This window comes from Gambusia affinis, linkage group LG07, assembly GCF_019740435.1.
Source record: "Gambusia affinis linkage group LG07, SWU_Gaff_1.0, whole genome shotgun sequence".
Classification (NCBI taxonomy): Eukaryota; Metazoa; Chordata; class Actinopteri; order Cyprinodontiformes; family Poeciliidae; genus Gambusia; species Gambusia affinis.
In genome coordinates, this window is record NC_057874.1 from 25,522,911 (window position 1) to 25,537,749 (window position 14,839).

General features: G+C 35.9%; 2 protein-coding genes across 8 annotated transcripts in view; one reads left to right on the forward strand and one right to left on the reverse strand.

Moving 5' to 3' along the window:
* The first annotated feature begins 213 nt into the window (after positions 1–213).
* On the forward strand, positions 214–8,292 carry LOC122833464 (T-complex protein 11-like protein 1). Of its 2 annotated transcripts, none has more exons than XM_044121031.1 (10): positions 214–529; positions 1,456–1,536; positions 1,657–1,786; positions 1,863–1,983; positions 2,594–2,814; positions 3,303–3,439; positions 4,540–4,721; positions 5,034–5,215; positions 5,551–5,723; positions 7,290–8,292. In XM_044121031.1, the coding sequence occupies exons 2-10, from the start codon at positions 1,458–1,460 to the stop codon at positions 7,520–7,522; spliced, it is 1,458 nt and encodes a 485-aa protein (XP_043976966.1). In that variant the 5' UTR covers positions 214–529; positions 1,456–1,457; the 3' UTR covers positions 7,523–8,292. The 2 variants fall into 2 exon arrangements, with proteins under 2 accessions (XP_043976966.1, XP_043976965.1); XM_044121030.1 differs by lacking the exon at positions 214–529 and adding an exon at positions 694–715.
* Positions 8,293–8,435: 143 nt separating this feature from the next.
* anks1ab (ankyrin repeat and sterile alpha motif domain containing 1Ab) overlaps positions 8,436–14,839 on the reverse strand; it is a 57,458-nt gene continuing 51,054 nt past the window's right edge. For 3 of the 6 annotated variants that reach the window (XM_044121023.1, XM_044121026.1, XM_044121028.1), the window contains one exon: positions 8,436–14,325. In XM_044121023.1, coding sequence (XP_043976958.1) covers positions 14,292–14,325 — 34 coding nt within the window. In that variant the 3' untranslated portion in view covers positions 8,436–14,291. The remainder of the gene's footprint in view (positions 14,326–14,839) is intronic. The other 3 variants (XM_044121024.1, XM_044121027.1, XR_006370987.1) reach the window with 2 other exon arrangements.

Here is a 14,839-nt window from a genome sequence, read left to right on the forward strand (position 1 = left end):
ATCCGACTCTTTCATTCGGACTATTTTTCTCGAAGCTGAGGCAGGAAACATGATATTTCTGGTTTACAAGTAGTTGTTTTATACAAAAGGGCGTTTCTACAAAAGTATCGACTGCTTTCCGTTTTGTTTCCACTGTGTTTTGAAAAAAAAGAACAGGTGAGATGGGCTGTATTACAACTGAGTGAAAAGCAGCAGGAAGTTACAGGACAGACACGCCCTCTTGTTTTGATTTGAGATTTGGATCAAACTAAAGAAAATTACGCATTTCTGAAGTATTTCTAACTAAAATAAATACAGGTTAATAATTCATATTTAAACGGCTATGTTTTGTTTTTACCGATGCGTATATACAAATTGAAATGAAGTGGGGCCGCAAAAATATGTGCTTTTAACTTCCACGTTTATTTCAACTTGAATGGTTTGGTCCTGGTTTGAACTTGAACGTTGACGCAGACGTCATTTAAACGGCTGATACATTCACTGTCAGTCCGACGTTTCACTTCAAGAGTCATTTAAAAATCAACACCGGGTAAGTTAACTATTAAAACGCTAAATTATTAGAGCGGTGTAATTATATGTGTTTATGTTTAAAGTGTCCTCGTTAGTATCTGAATTTGTCAATTTACAGTAACTTTACTCACTTTGAGAAAACGTCCTATTCGTAGTTCTGGAATTGGAAATACTTGAATCTAACTATTAAACTACAGAATGAAAAGTTAGTTGGTTAATATGTTCACCTTTGTGCTATAATCGTTTTTAACGTTGACACTTGAATTTTGCTAACTTTGCAGCTCTTTTCCTAATTTTGTGAAGGTTGCTTAAGTAATGTGCACTAGCCATTTGCAAAGTATTAATTTAATAAAAGTTCGGTCATTTTATTGGCCTAGCTGCAATGCGCGCTCCCGACACATGGGAAACAGATTTATACAGGGGAACAAAATTTGGTCCTGAATGTAACACCGACACACAAGTCAAAAAGAAGGGTTAGCTTACAACTACCTTAAATTAACCTTTATAATAACACAATCTACTATCGCTTTAACGTGCTAATGAAAGTTAAAGAGCTATTTTTAAGTTGGCTGACCTCCACTATTTTTATATGTAATAAAATACAGTATAAAATATTAAAAATTGTAAATTAATTATTTGATTCAGTATTGTTTTAGTAAACAATTAAAATAGTTTTACATTGACCAACATTGGGCCTTCTTATATTATTTAATACATGTTTTTATATTACTGACTTAAAGGTTTTCTCCATATTGAAACATGTATACTATAGTTAAGATCCATTCAAATGTATGACATAAAAACCATTTGATTACTAACAATTAGAGAGAAAGACACCAAATCTATAGATATCTAAATTCAATTGGTCACAGCTGTAAGTACCTGTTTCCTCTAAATATCCAGTTATGTCTTGTTAATGAGGAAAATAAATGTTGGCTCCTGCAGAAATGTCCAGTCAAAGAGAAGAGCCCTTTGATGATTCCCCAGCTGACCTTCCCAGTCTGGAAAAACTCCACTCTCCTACAGGTATGTGAAGCTTTATTAGAACTGCTACTGTCCTCAGACACCTACAGAGCCTATTAGTAATTGAATTACTGCTACTACGGCACTTTTAATTATCCGTGGATGTACGTGTGTGTGCATCAGGGAGTCCACCTACTGCCTCATTATCCAGTCTGATGGAGCTGGAAAACTGTGTTTCCAACCTGAGCCTCGCACATGAGATAGTGGTGAACGGAGACTTCTGCATCAAACCAAAAAGCCCTCCCACTGACAGGCAAGATGCATTCAACCAGTTATTGCTTCACAAATCAAACCTGTTGAGTTAAATTAAACAATTGCTTCTGTTTTAGCCTGGAGGGCAGAGTGACAGACATCATTCACCAGGCGTTTTGGGACAGTCTGCAGGAACAGCTGAGCAGCAATCCCCCAAATTACAGCCAAGCAGTTATCCTGCTGCAGGAGGTCAAAACTGTAAGTTTTCTTTAATTTGAAGGAAACTTTTTTAAAAGCCAACCTTTATTAAGATGGCCACCTGTTTCCATAACAGGAAAGGTTAAATCTTTCATAATATATTGAATAAAAAAATAAAAAAAAACATTATTTTTAACATTATTTTGTGTCAGCTGTATTAAATACTGACTGAATAAACAAAAATGTCATTTTCTTAGACATATTTATAAAATATTACATGAAAGGAATAAAATACCGGCATCATGTTTTTTCTTGTGTTCTGCCCTTTGCTTATTCTGTCATCGGATCCTCACCTTAATAGCGCGTCAGTAAATTTTGAATTAGAAGTTGCCGATTCTCCGTCATGCAGATTGGTTGAACGATTGCTATTAAGGTATTAACTTAAGCAGCTTGTTCAGTGTTTATATTTCAAAACCGAACATCTAAATGGATGTTATTAGTTATTTGATTGGAATTCATTTGAATCTAATATACCATAAATCAGCAGTTAATTGTAAATCAATTAATTGTTTGCATTCATAATTCAGAGGATCAGAGATGATTTGCGATGAGTCTTTAATAATAAACCTTTCGGTAAAATTGTAGCATCACATCTTCTGTTTCCTTTCAGATGCTCGGGTCGCTGCTGCTGCCTGGTCACGTCAGGTTGAGGTCTCAGCTGGATGACGTTCTGGACATGACGTTGATCCAGCAGCAGGTCCAACATGGAGCGCTGGACCTCCACAGGCTGGCAGGATCTGTCATAAACATGATAGCATCTTTATGCGCTCCTGTGCGTGACCCTGAGGTCAGGGCACTGCGAGACCTCAAAGAGCCCGTGGAGCTCCTTCGGTAAGCAGCGTAATGTGTCACATTTAAGTAAAAAATGCCATAAAATACAGCAAAAAGATAAAAAAATATGTCAGTCCAATCATCACAGTCTTAAACACATTTCTCATTTTGTTAAAACAAAAAGCCCTCCATTGAAGTTATACTGAGCTCATCTTACACACAGATAAGATATGTTTATAATTAGGTGACTTGAAGGTAATGGGTTGCACTGGATTTTATTTACTGTAGGTGAATCATAATATAAGGGGCAGAATGCAAATGTGTACTTTTCAGATTTTTATTCCTGAAGAAGGTTGAATATTGTGTGCCATCTCCTTCCACTTTCCAATTATACGCTAGTTGCTGTTGGTCTGCTGCATAAAATCTCAATAAAATCCATTGAGGTTGTGCTTTTAATGTGACAAAATGTGAAACGCTTCTATAGATATGAAACCCTTTTCCGTGGGACTGTGAATAAATAAGTAAAAGTAAGTAACCTTTTCCTTTAGGGGTATCTTCCGCATCTTGGGACTGATGAAGAGCGACATGGTTAACTTCACCATCCAGAGCCTGAGGCCTCATCTACTGCAGCAGGCTGTGCAGTATGAGAGAGCCAAATTTCAGCAGATCTTGGACAAGCAGCCAGGTGAAGGGGGGGAAATCTATCTTTGTTTCACTCCTCTGTTTTTAATTAAGCAGTGACAGAGATATATGTAGATGGCATAGGTGACTTTGTGAGAGAAACATTTACGGTAATTTAATGTCTCGGTATTCAATTAAACAGATTCTGACCTCTGTCGCACTAAATCACCATCCTCCACTTTTTATCTACTAATGCCCTGTGTGAGAAACTGAGCTAGCAGTCACACAGATATTTAAAGTAAAACTAAAGCTACTGATGAATAAAACAGCTTCCACTTCTTCTGTTTTACTGCCTCTTCAGAACACAAGTACATTTTGTAAAAAAATAAAATAAAAAATAAATAAAAATAAAAAAATAAATATCTCTGTGTTCCTCAAAAATCTCTTTTTTATAGAGCACAACTTCCCATCTGTAAGCTCTGAAAGTGGAATAACAACAGTATGGGGAAAAAAGAGCAGAGAGTAATTTTACCTGATAGAAACAATATTGTTGCCATCTGCAGTCATAATAATTAAAATATAATATTATTGAAAAGTTTATTTATTTCAGCAACTGTGTTCACTATGTAAAACTGATCTTATAGACTATTTACACACACACAATTATATTTTAAAGCCTTTTTTTTTCCTATTATTTTTTTACTTACCGCTAATGAAAATACACCATTAATGATTAGAGCATTACATCACACATAAAAAATATCAATACATTAATCTTTAATTTTTGTCTTATTTGTCTTTTAGCTTATTTCTAGTATTACATAAGAAAGATTCAAGTGGTAAAATAAAAAAACTGCATGTGAATTTGCCAATTTTTAAAATCCATTTTATTGCTTAATCGTGAGAATAATTAATGGAGTAGAATAATTGATGGGTAAAATAATGATTAATTGCAGCCCTATTCTTGTGCTGTGAAAAGCTCATCTGAGAAAAATATCAAGATGTCTCATACTAGAAATGTTTTGCTGTGGACATTGTAGAACCTCTTGAAAGCATGAACTAATCTGAACCTGTATAATCCAAAAACTCAAGAGATCCTCTGCGATATTTGCAATACAGTTTAATTGTGTGTTTTATTTAAGCATGTCCCTTTTCTTGTCTCAGCTTCTCTAGACAACACAGCTGCGTGGCTTGTGGCGGCAGCGTCCGAGGAGGCGGCGGCGCTCCCAGCTCAGTGTGACTCTCCTGGTCCTGACAGTCGAGCTCTCCTCAGCGCCACTGCTATTCTCAACCGCGCCTACATGCATCTGCTGCACTGGGACCCGCATGACCAGAAATATCCCGAGGTCAGCGGCAACTCAGAAAATTACATCTCGCTGCACCTTTCATTACACTATGTGATATTTTATTGATTGTGGGGGGAATATTCAGCTACTCTGCGCACTCTTCCTCACCCTGCAGCATGTTAAAGCATGTGACAGGACACTGGAGCTCTTGTAGAACAGCAGCTCTGAACCCTTTTATTACACGTATCAACACAGCAATGTCGGATGAAGTTACAAACTCGCTGATCAACATCGAGTCTGCTCCACATACTTAGTTTGAATTCGTCTAGAGCTTAAAGTCACTCATGGCAACGAGGTGACCGTGTTTTGCAGAGCATGCTGATGGACCGGTCCCGCCTGGACGCTCTGAGCCAGCAGCTCCAGATGTTGGTCCTGGAGGCCTCCGTGTTGCTCCTGACCGCCACTCAGTGTCGGGGCGTCACTTTCTCCCTGCAAGGGTTTGTAGGTAAACTCAAGCAGACGATCACTGCCCTGCTGGAAGGCAGTCACACCAGGTAAGAGAAGGACTGGATGATGCATGTACTGGCTGTCATGGAGAACAGGTATTGTATGAGATGGACACCAATGGAGGCGACAGGAGGCAACTAGGTTGTCAGGACAGATCCAGCTAACCTCATTCTTTCTGTTTAAGAATAGCCTTGCCATTATTATTGGATGACAGTAGTACAACAACTTTATAATCCCACTATTTATTAATTTATCGCAACAGGCTTTTAATTAATTAAATTGTCTACCCCCTAAATTAGCAATCTGCATAAAAGAATGAATTTCTATAAGTCTGATAGATTTGAGCTGTTACACATTTTAATACTTGTTTCTGTTTCTCCAGGGAAGCTGACCTGAAGAGGGCCCTGTTGGAGCTCGGGGAGGCGGTGCTGCAGCAGGTGAAAGAAACTCTGAGCACCCAGGGGGGAGGAGAGTTTCCTCAGGAGAGCCAGGATCTGCTGAGAGGACAAATATCTGACCTGTGGAAGAGTAACAACCCGGTCCGCACACTTATAGGTCAGGCAGGATTCCAAGAGTAGTTATTATCCAGGCACTTACTGGTTTATTCTGGTTGTTCTCTTTAATTAAAGTGTGGTGCAGAAAATGCAGAAACCTTAATGGGAAAATGGATCAATTTCAAGCTACAGAAAAGAAAAAATGCCTTGCACAGAAACTACTGGACTGGAATATTAATCACTCATGCCATCTCCCATAAACAGATTATTTTCTGTTTGTATGACTGCCACACATCTCAATTTGTTTAAATTTGAGCTCTCTGGCTAAAGTAAGCACAATTAAATCAATGTGTTCAAATCTAATTCATTTCCAGCCCCTACCGGTGTTCCCCAAGGTTCTGTCTTCAGTCCTTTCCTGTTTATCTCCTTTCTTTTTGAAAATATCTTCCTGAAAATTTTATATCAGTTTACTTTACTATTCAAATGACACTCAAATCTTCAAACCTCAAATCCCTGTTTCTGTACAAAACGTCATGTTATTTCTCCTCCAACTTCAGCCATAAAACTTTTAATCAGCTCTCAAAATCTCTTTAACTTCCTTTCCTTTAAAGTCCCTAAGACAGTTTCAGTTTGCTCTGAACTTTGCCACCTCCATACTTTTTATTACCATAAAAAGCCAGAATTTCTTCCAGTAGTAATTTTTCTTCTTTTTCTGGAGGTTTTCTGGACCTTGGCTTCCAGTGGATGCGTATTCACGCCATTTATAACTTTGCATCTGTGCATCTTTTCGGTTCTGTCTGCATTAAGTTACTTTGTCTAATAAGAAAATGCCACAGTCCTCTAAAAAAAAATTTATTAAACAAATATTTACATATTTAAATATAAAAAGAAAGAAAAAAAAGGAAATATTTTAATATGTCAGAAATTTGAAATTTAAGTCACCATATCTTCAAAACAATTTTAAGTATGTAATTTTTCCTGTGCTACAGTTTATTATAAAATAATTCAGTTTCTAAATGGCTTTTCAAATAGATAGAAAATCTGATTGGTTGACTTAACAGACAGACCAATGGCCTTGTCTCTGGTGGTGTTAACCCCGCCCACTGAATTTGAAAAATGAGACAAAATAAATTCCTAACAATGATATAAATTCAAATAGTTTTGTGTGCTTTTAAGGTATATTGATTTATTTTTTCTACATTTAATGTTTCTTTACTCATCTAATGAAATATTGATGTGTGTAAGAGAGTAGAGACAAATTTACTTATTTATACAACATATGTATTTACAATTTAATTTAAACTACCACATATAAATATGTTTTGAAAAACTTTTGACCCATTTTAATGTTGTTTGATCTTATACTTCTCTGTCAATCTTTGGCATCTTAACAAGCTTTTAAATGAAATATATTATTAATGTTTGTTAAAAGCTTGTGTTTAGGGATGCACAATTTTCCCCCATAAGAGAAGCATGACTTGAAACTAACCATTTTCTTTCTTAGCTAATGGGAGAAAATAGTGAACACTTTTTATGTTTCTTTTTCAGTGTTTACATGCTTTCAAACTTTGATGAAAGCCTCTGCACAGTTCTGACTTTCCTCCATCTTTCTCTCTTTCCAAAACAGGAGAAAGGGTTCGGGGCTTCCTCCTGGCCATGCTGCAAGGCGGCTCGGCTAAAAGGCGTCCAGAGCTGCATTTTCCCCTCGGGCTGTTGAGTTCCGAGTTCGCAGAGTTGGGGACGGCCTTTGGGCGAATTGTCCACTTCAATCGAACTGTCTTCGGTCCCTTCTACGCACCCATCCTCAAGAAGCTACTGCTGCCGTCAGGAGAGAGCGAAACTGGGGAGGACTCGCGCTGAGATGGGGCAAAACCAAAAAGCTCACAGTGATATGATCATAAGCTAGCATTTTGTTACAATTTTGCTTTTTTATTGAGTGTTAGGTGAGCTTGAGATGAAAATCTGTAAATTTGTGTTGCTGAACTTCTTCTTTAGTTATACCTAGAGTGTACAGAAACTGAATATCTTCTCAAACATTATGGCTAAAGAGTGTGGGTGAAAGCACAAGGCATTTACTGAATTGTAACAAATTTGTGTTCATAAAACAAGAATATGTAGCAGAAATAAATGGCAAGAGATCAAAATGGAAAGACAAAAATATACGCTAAAATACTGTAAATATTTTATTCAATGCTTTACCTTGTTTGATGTTGATGAATGTTTATGTATGAATTACCAAAGACATTGGACACTTTTCTTTTATTTCTTTTTATTCTTCTTCTGCACCTTTGATTATAAACCAGATATATATACTGTTATAAGGGAATTGTGTAAATAAACAGAATTTTATTGGGAAGCAAAATGCTTTTTTTAAACTTTTTCATATTTCACAGCCATTCAAACAGCTCAAATTACAGAACAAATAAATAAAAATACATGAATCTCAACCAAATACTCTTAGAAAAAAACTATGCTTAACTGGGTAAAATAAATATCCTACAGATGGCCTTCATGATGGGTGCTGCTTTATTTTGGGTTTTCTTTGTAGTAATAAAATAAGTAATAAAGTTAGTTTATATTTTGTTTCTTTTCTTGGTCTGCTGCTTACAACACAACTTTCCAGACTGAGAGCCATGATCAACAATTAACCTGAAAATGTGTAAAGTGCTCATTTTATCTTTTCACTTAAGAAAATGAACTTACACTTATATTCTATAATCTGCCACAGTGAAGCAGTTATATTTCTACATTTAATGAGATTTTTGAAATTGATAAATATATATCTTTAAGTTTATTTTAATAAAGATTTGGTCTAAAGTAGCTTTAGTTTGTATTAGTTTTAGTCACAGTTTTGGGTTTTATTATGAAATTGAACCTCAGGGGCTTGTGGTCTGCAGGGAATCACTTGGACAAGATAATCATCTCTGCAGAACTTGATTACATACCAAAATGGTATTTTAACCTCTTTGAAAAGAGGTTTTGGATCTTTGATCCAAGATTCTTTTTATAAAACAACAATGTGAACAAGAAACCAACCTCAGTTCTTTCTTAAGTCTACAGTGATAAATTACTAAGATTTTTGGAAATTAAAAATATCCACATCAAAATGAGGTGTTTTCTAAAAATAGTGGAATTTCTTTGTGATCAGTTAATATAAGTTTTTACAGCTTTGCTTCTTATTGGTTGATCAGTCCCTTGTGATGGCTCATATCCTGAAACTTCTTTCGATGAGATGGATTTGTAATTTCAGACAGAACCATCAAGAGGACTAATCAACTTTTCAAAATTTAATTGGATTATATTTTTCTTTCTTTTCTTTATATCCTATTTTATGTTTGTCTTTTTTGTGTCAAGTTCCTGCAACATTTTGTTTTGTTCTTCCTCTGTACACTGAATGGAGGTTCTGTCAGCTTCAGTAAGTAAAATTATTTGGATAGATTTTATGTTTAATATTAGCAATGTGGTTCCACCATGATCCAAAAGAAACCTCCAGATGATAAAACACCTGCAGTAAAATAGATGCCCTTCTTGTGGTTAGTACATTTATTGTTCTTTGATAAATGCATTAAAATTTTGAAGAAAATATTAATGCAGATAAATTTATTTATTTCGATTCATAATCATTTGTACTTAGGAACAGTACATAAGAAGTGAGTGTTGTTGTGTAATTGGCTTCCTCTATAATAAAAATAAAACAATATGAACTTTAAAAAAATCAAAACAAATTAAAGCTAACTGTGATAGAGTATTTAACCTCGTGACTCAAGGCTAAGGTGTTTAAGCAGGTTTCAAAACTCTGAGCATAATTATTTAGGCAATATCTTTAATTTACTCTTTTGTGAAATTTTCATCCTGTTGAGCAATTTCCACAATCTAATAATAAAATTTGATTTTTTTGTTTGTTTTTTAATCAGTATACATCAATGAAGCGCCATGTGAGAAAACAGTGGGAATGCTCCTTTAACTGAGTGAATTTTCTGCTGTCTCAGTGAGGTGGATGGGAAGTCACACAGCTGTGCATTAGCTGCAAGCTAAATGTTCAGAAAGCCTCAAACATGTCAGGTCTGTTAACAATTCATCTTGTTGTTTTGGGGATTTCCAGGATCCTGTGCCACAAAGATTTCTGACTTGTTTCTTTTGCTAAAACTTTACTGACATTGTTACAGAGATTATATATTTATTTTTACATGTTTAGTACAGCACATAAAAATACAAGGTAAATCTGTGTTTAAAAATATGTTGCAGAATGTGAAGTGTAATTCAAGTCATTCCCGAATACGCTTAAAGTTAGTCACTTGACATTTAATTTTTTTGTTCATACTTAGATGGTTCTCTGAACACCAACAACACTGACACAGCAGTACTAATGTTTGTTTTTTCTTCTCTTTCTTTTTTTCACCCCCAAAGATCTGTGAGAGCTTCAGCTCTGCAACTTGAAAAATAATAAAGTACAAGAGAGGCACAAACGGGGCTAATCGTTTGTTTAGATTAGAAGTCGCACCACCCACTAATCTTGTTCAGTAGGGGAAACAATGAAAGCACAATTGTACAATAATTACCATCTTGTAATGTCACTTTTGATTTCAAACAGCTGGTGTAATGTGTCTGTTTTTAACTGCTCAGCCATGTAAAGAAAATCAATGCTGACAACAGACTTAGGAGGGTTTCTTTAGTCTTTGTATTATTTAATATCATGAATATAATATTGCTTTGAAATTTGAAACAGTATCACATTTTCAACAACAAACCGTACTCTGACCACAAATATGGGCAAAGCATTGTATGCTGGTACAGTTTATTTTTTCTCTTTAGTTACCCTTTTTCAAACTGCGCTCTTGCTATCTTCAGTAGACCTGAATCAACAGAAATTCTCATTAATGGTCTATGTTACTAACGGTCTACAGTGCTCTATACATAACAGTACCTACATGACAAGATCCGCAAGTCACACGGAGGCCAGGAAGTAGACTTGACCTTTCTCGAGACAGGAGTGATATACAGGTCCTGTTCAGCCAGTGATGTGGGACCACGAGTTACCTTTTGACTGTGAGTTGGGAATTCATCTCGGGGGCAGTGGAGGAGCAGGAGGTGTACAGAGTGAGATCTAAATGTCAGAGTAACGCTGGTTGGCCCCTTCTCCCTCTCTCTCTCTTTTAACCATTTTCCCACTGCTTTGTGCACTAATTCAACACACGCAAACACACTCGCATCAGCTGCTCCCCTTCAACTCACAGCTTGGTGTCCGGAAACTTGAACGTTGGAGTGAGCTACACAGGGAGAATACGAATGTTAAAAAGAGGACAGGTACATGCACAGCCACATCATGCTACCAATTCTCGCTTTAAATAGCTGCTCTTCATTAAAGTGTAATGCTTTTCTTTTTTTTTTTCTTTTATAGTGTGCAGCCATACGAGAGCAGGTTGTCCTGGAGACACACAAAATGGAGGGGACGAGTGACAAAAATGGTGAGAAGGGTGGAAACGGAGGGATGGGTGATGAATTAGCATGTAAACAGAGAGTGGGAACATAAAAGACATATGGCAGATGAAAGAGTGGAGACGAGACGCTGCTACAGTACAGAACATACAGAGACTGCTCAGGCCAAATGCATCAGAGGGGACAAAACACAAAGACACTGCCAAACATGCATCATCAGTAGAAGCTAACAGATAAAAGTCAGAACAAAGTGGCAATGACACAACCAGAGTGCCGCACAGACAGCAGCTACATCAATACAGTCTCCAGACACACTGTCTTTGGAGAAGAACTCTCTCAACCCTCCTGCGACACACAGAAACAAGGACAGCGGCCAGTGATGTTGCAGTCCAAATGTCCACAAGGACAGACAGAAACAAAGCGAACAGCACGCATGTTTGGCAGTGCAGAGGAGAGGGCACCCAGTCATGTCTCATCGTCACAATCTGCATCTTTTTTTTTTCCAATCACAGTGCAGGAGGAAAATACTTGGTTTAAAAAATAACCATGTGTTGTTTCCAGCTTTATATACTATTTGCTTTAACTAGACGGAAAAAACAAAACACTCTCAATTACGTGAAGTGACATATTTTACGTGTACTGTACCAAATTTGAAAATGGAGTTAAATAGAAAGCTACGTGTAATCATGTATAATAAGCTTCCCATGAAGGGAAAAGTGAATCAATCTTTGCCATAAATATATTGGTGTTAAAGAAACAGCTCAAGATTTTTGAAGTGAGGTTATGTTAGAAGGTTGTTAAAACATCTTGGTTAGTTCTGGAGGCTGAAAATAACAGCTAAAAACACTAAGTGGACTTCTACCATCTTAAAAGAAAATCTCTAATATGTCAACAATTTTGCAAAGTCTTTTTAAAAACTTTTAAACAAAATAAACGCTTGTGTTTGGAGATTATATAAATAGAAACTTTCGATTTTTTACTTTCTAAACGGACATATGAGGAGGTGCAACAACAATTAACTTCCTGCATGAAACAGCAACTGAAAATGGACCATGAAAATAGTCATAGCAATGGTCTCATATAAAGCTAAAGTTTGTAAAAATAATAATTAAAACATAATTGATTTTTTTTATCTGAACTGTTCTTCTAAAAGTAAGTTAATTTATGCGAGAACACTATTTTATAAACCTTTCAACCATTGACACAGCACTTTAAGATTATTTACATAGATATTGAGGATTATTTACTTAATGATTTTACTAAAAATGTACAGAGAGCAGAACCTGTAAAGTGCTTCTGCCCAGAACTTCCAAAGAGTAATCTGCTTGATTTCATATGCGTGGATAGCTTTAGACTAAACAAAACCTGGTTTGGGTCTTGAAGTAACAATAAAAATAATGTTAGAGAATAGCCTCTATTTTTGTCTGAGAGCTAAAAGTTGTCAAAATAAACAAAATAAAAATAAGTCCTTATCAACTTGAACTTGACAATAAAACCAAGCCAAAAAATAAGCCATTCTCTGCAACACCAGCTGAGTTTCACCAAAGTTTGAAGTTGGGGAGAGCAAGCAGCATTATTACATCCTGCCAGAAAAGTGCAAACTTAGCACTAAAGAAGAGGGATTTGCTTGTCCAACCTACATTACAAGACCAGAAATGTATGATTATTGGTTCACTGATCCAAGAAGTGACTTTGAGATATAATAGAAGGCTGTTACCAAACTACTGGGTTAACATTTTTAAGATAAAAATGTTTCCAATTGCTTGAAAAGTTTATCAGGGAACACAATGAATCTTATTTTCATTATTCGGCCTCGTCCTATGAGTCAGAAACATGACGATTAGGTTAAGTGGTCTTTATAAATTGCTGTAAATGTGTTGTCTGCATGGTGTTTGTCTTGTGTGTTTCTTTGTGACAACCAGGAAGCACATGCAAGGAGCACCAGGCCTCTCACCCAAAGACTGCTGGAGGTCAGCACCAGTACCATCCCAACCCACCGCAAATTGTCAAGGGTGAAGCAAGTACAGATTATAACTGGATGCATGTGCTTCACACAGGAAGGTCATTGATGGCACACCTCCTTTGACCCAATTCTCTATGTAAATACTCATCAATTTCAATCTAAATAACTTTCAAACAGAATTGTGATATCAGAGGAGTTCATAAAACAATAAAATGTTTCAGTTAGATGTTTTGGGAAAGAAAAGTCCATTTTGGTATTTACCCCTGTCATATTACTTTTTAACTTCAGCCTTCAGGACATGACCATTTTTTGTTTGTATGAATGAAGACACCAAAAGACTTCTTTACTGCAGGCAAGATATTAATATCTTTTTTCTTTTTATCATATCGTCACTTCAAAAGTCCTAAACTATTGCTTAAATGAACTGATCTTTGATTGTAGATTACAAAAATAAGCAAAGTTTGGGACTACTGCCAACATCCTAAATATGCTTACTTTTGTTATTTTTTTCTTTTTCTTTGTCCTGTCTTTATGATGTTACTTCTGTCGAGATATTTATCATCTGTTTTCAATTACCTCCCATCTTTAAAAAAGTATCACAAAATGCACTAATACTACACTTGCACTGTAATAAGACAAAGTTTTAAAAGGGATAGTGCTGTTTTTTTTTTCTTTAGTTTTTTTTTTTTTTTTAAACACAGTGCTTTTAGTTTTGCTTTATAAATGAAAAAGATTTGCAGGCTCTCAGCGCTACCATTAATGCTGACAGGCACTGGGCAGTACAAGGCCAGACTCATCTCAACAAACCTGGACCATCATCTACACATCTTCCCAGCCAGTCACAGTTAGATACAGCAGGAAATCCAAAATGTAGCTTTTTTTTTTCCTCCTTTCTGTTTGTTAAAAACTGGTTGTAGGCGTGCAGCTGTTGGGTGCTGGAGTTTGGCAGGGTAGGGGATCAGGTGGGATTTTTTTAGTTAATTATAGTTACTGCAATATTGTGTAAGGAGGCTTCAGTTCTCAGTCCGCTTTGAGTTCAGACATCAGTGATAGATTTGTGACCAATCCATATATGGTCTTACTATGAGTACTGTACAAATAAGTAAAAAAATACAGGTTGTTTGCTGCAGGTTGCTGTTTTTGTCTTTCACTTATATATATGTATATTTATATATATGTTATTTGTCCATCTTGCATCCCATGCTAGCAAAGCAGCCTCCTCATAGTGCCTCACAGTGGTAGATGCCTGGTAAGACAGGACAGGCTAAAGATGGAGAAAGAAAAAAGTATATAACTGTCTTGAAAGAAAACAAATTAATAAGTCAGAAATAAAAAATATACTTAAAAATGTGAACACAACATAGTCACTCTACAGAACTGAAATCTATATCGTTGGGAGTCTTAAAGGAACAGGTCAATATTTTCAGAACAATGTAGCTGCCTTCTTGCAGAGAATGAAGACTGATAACCCACTAATAACCATGGATAAATGTTGATATTATCCATGGTTATTAGCATGATATTAGCATGTGAATTACACTTCTGTTCTTATGTAATCTATCCAAAAAAACAAAAACAAACAAAAAACAACAAAACAAAGAAACAAACTGAACCTTGATGATGTTAAAAATACAACAAAGTTTTGAATGAAAACACATTTTCCAACAAACTCTTTTTTTTTGTCTAAATTCCCTAAACAATTATTAACTATTGCAAAAGTCTGGATGATATTTTTTCTTTTACTAGTACCATAAACATGCTTTAAAAAGAAAGTAAAA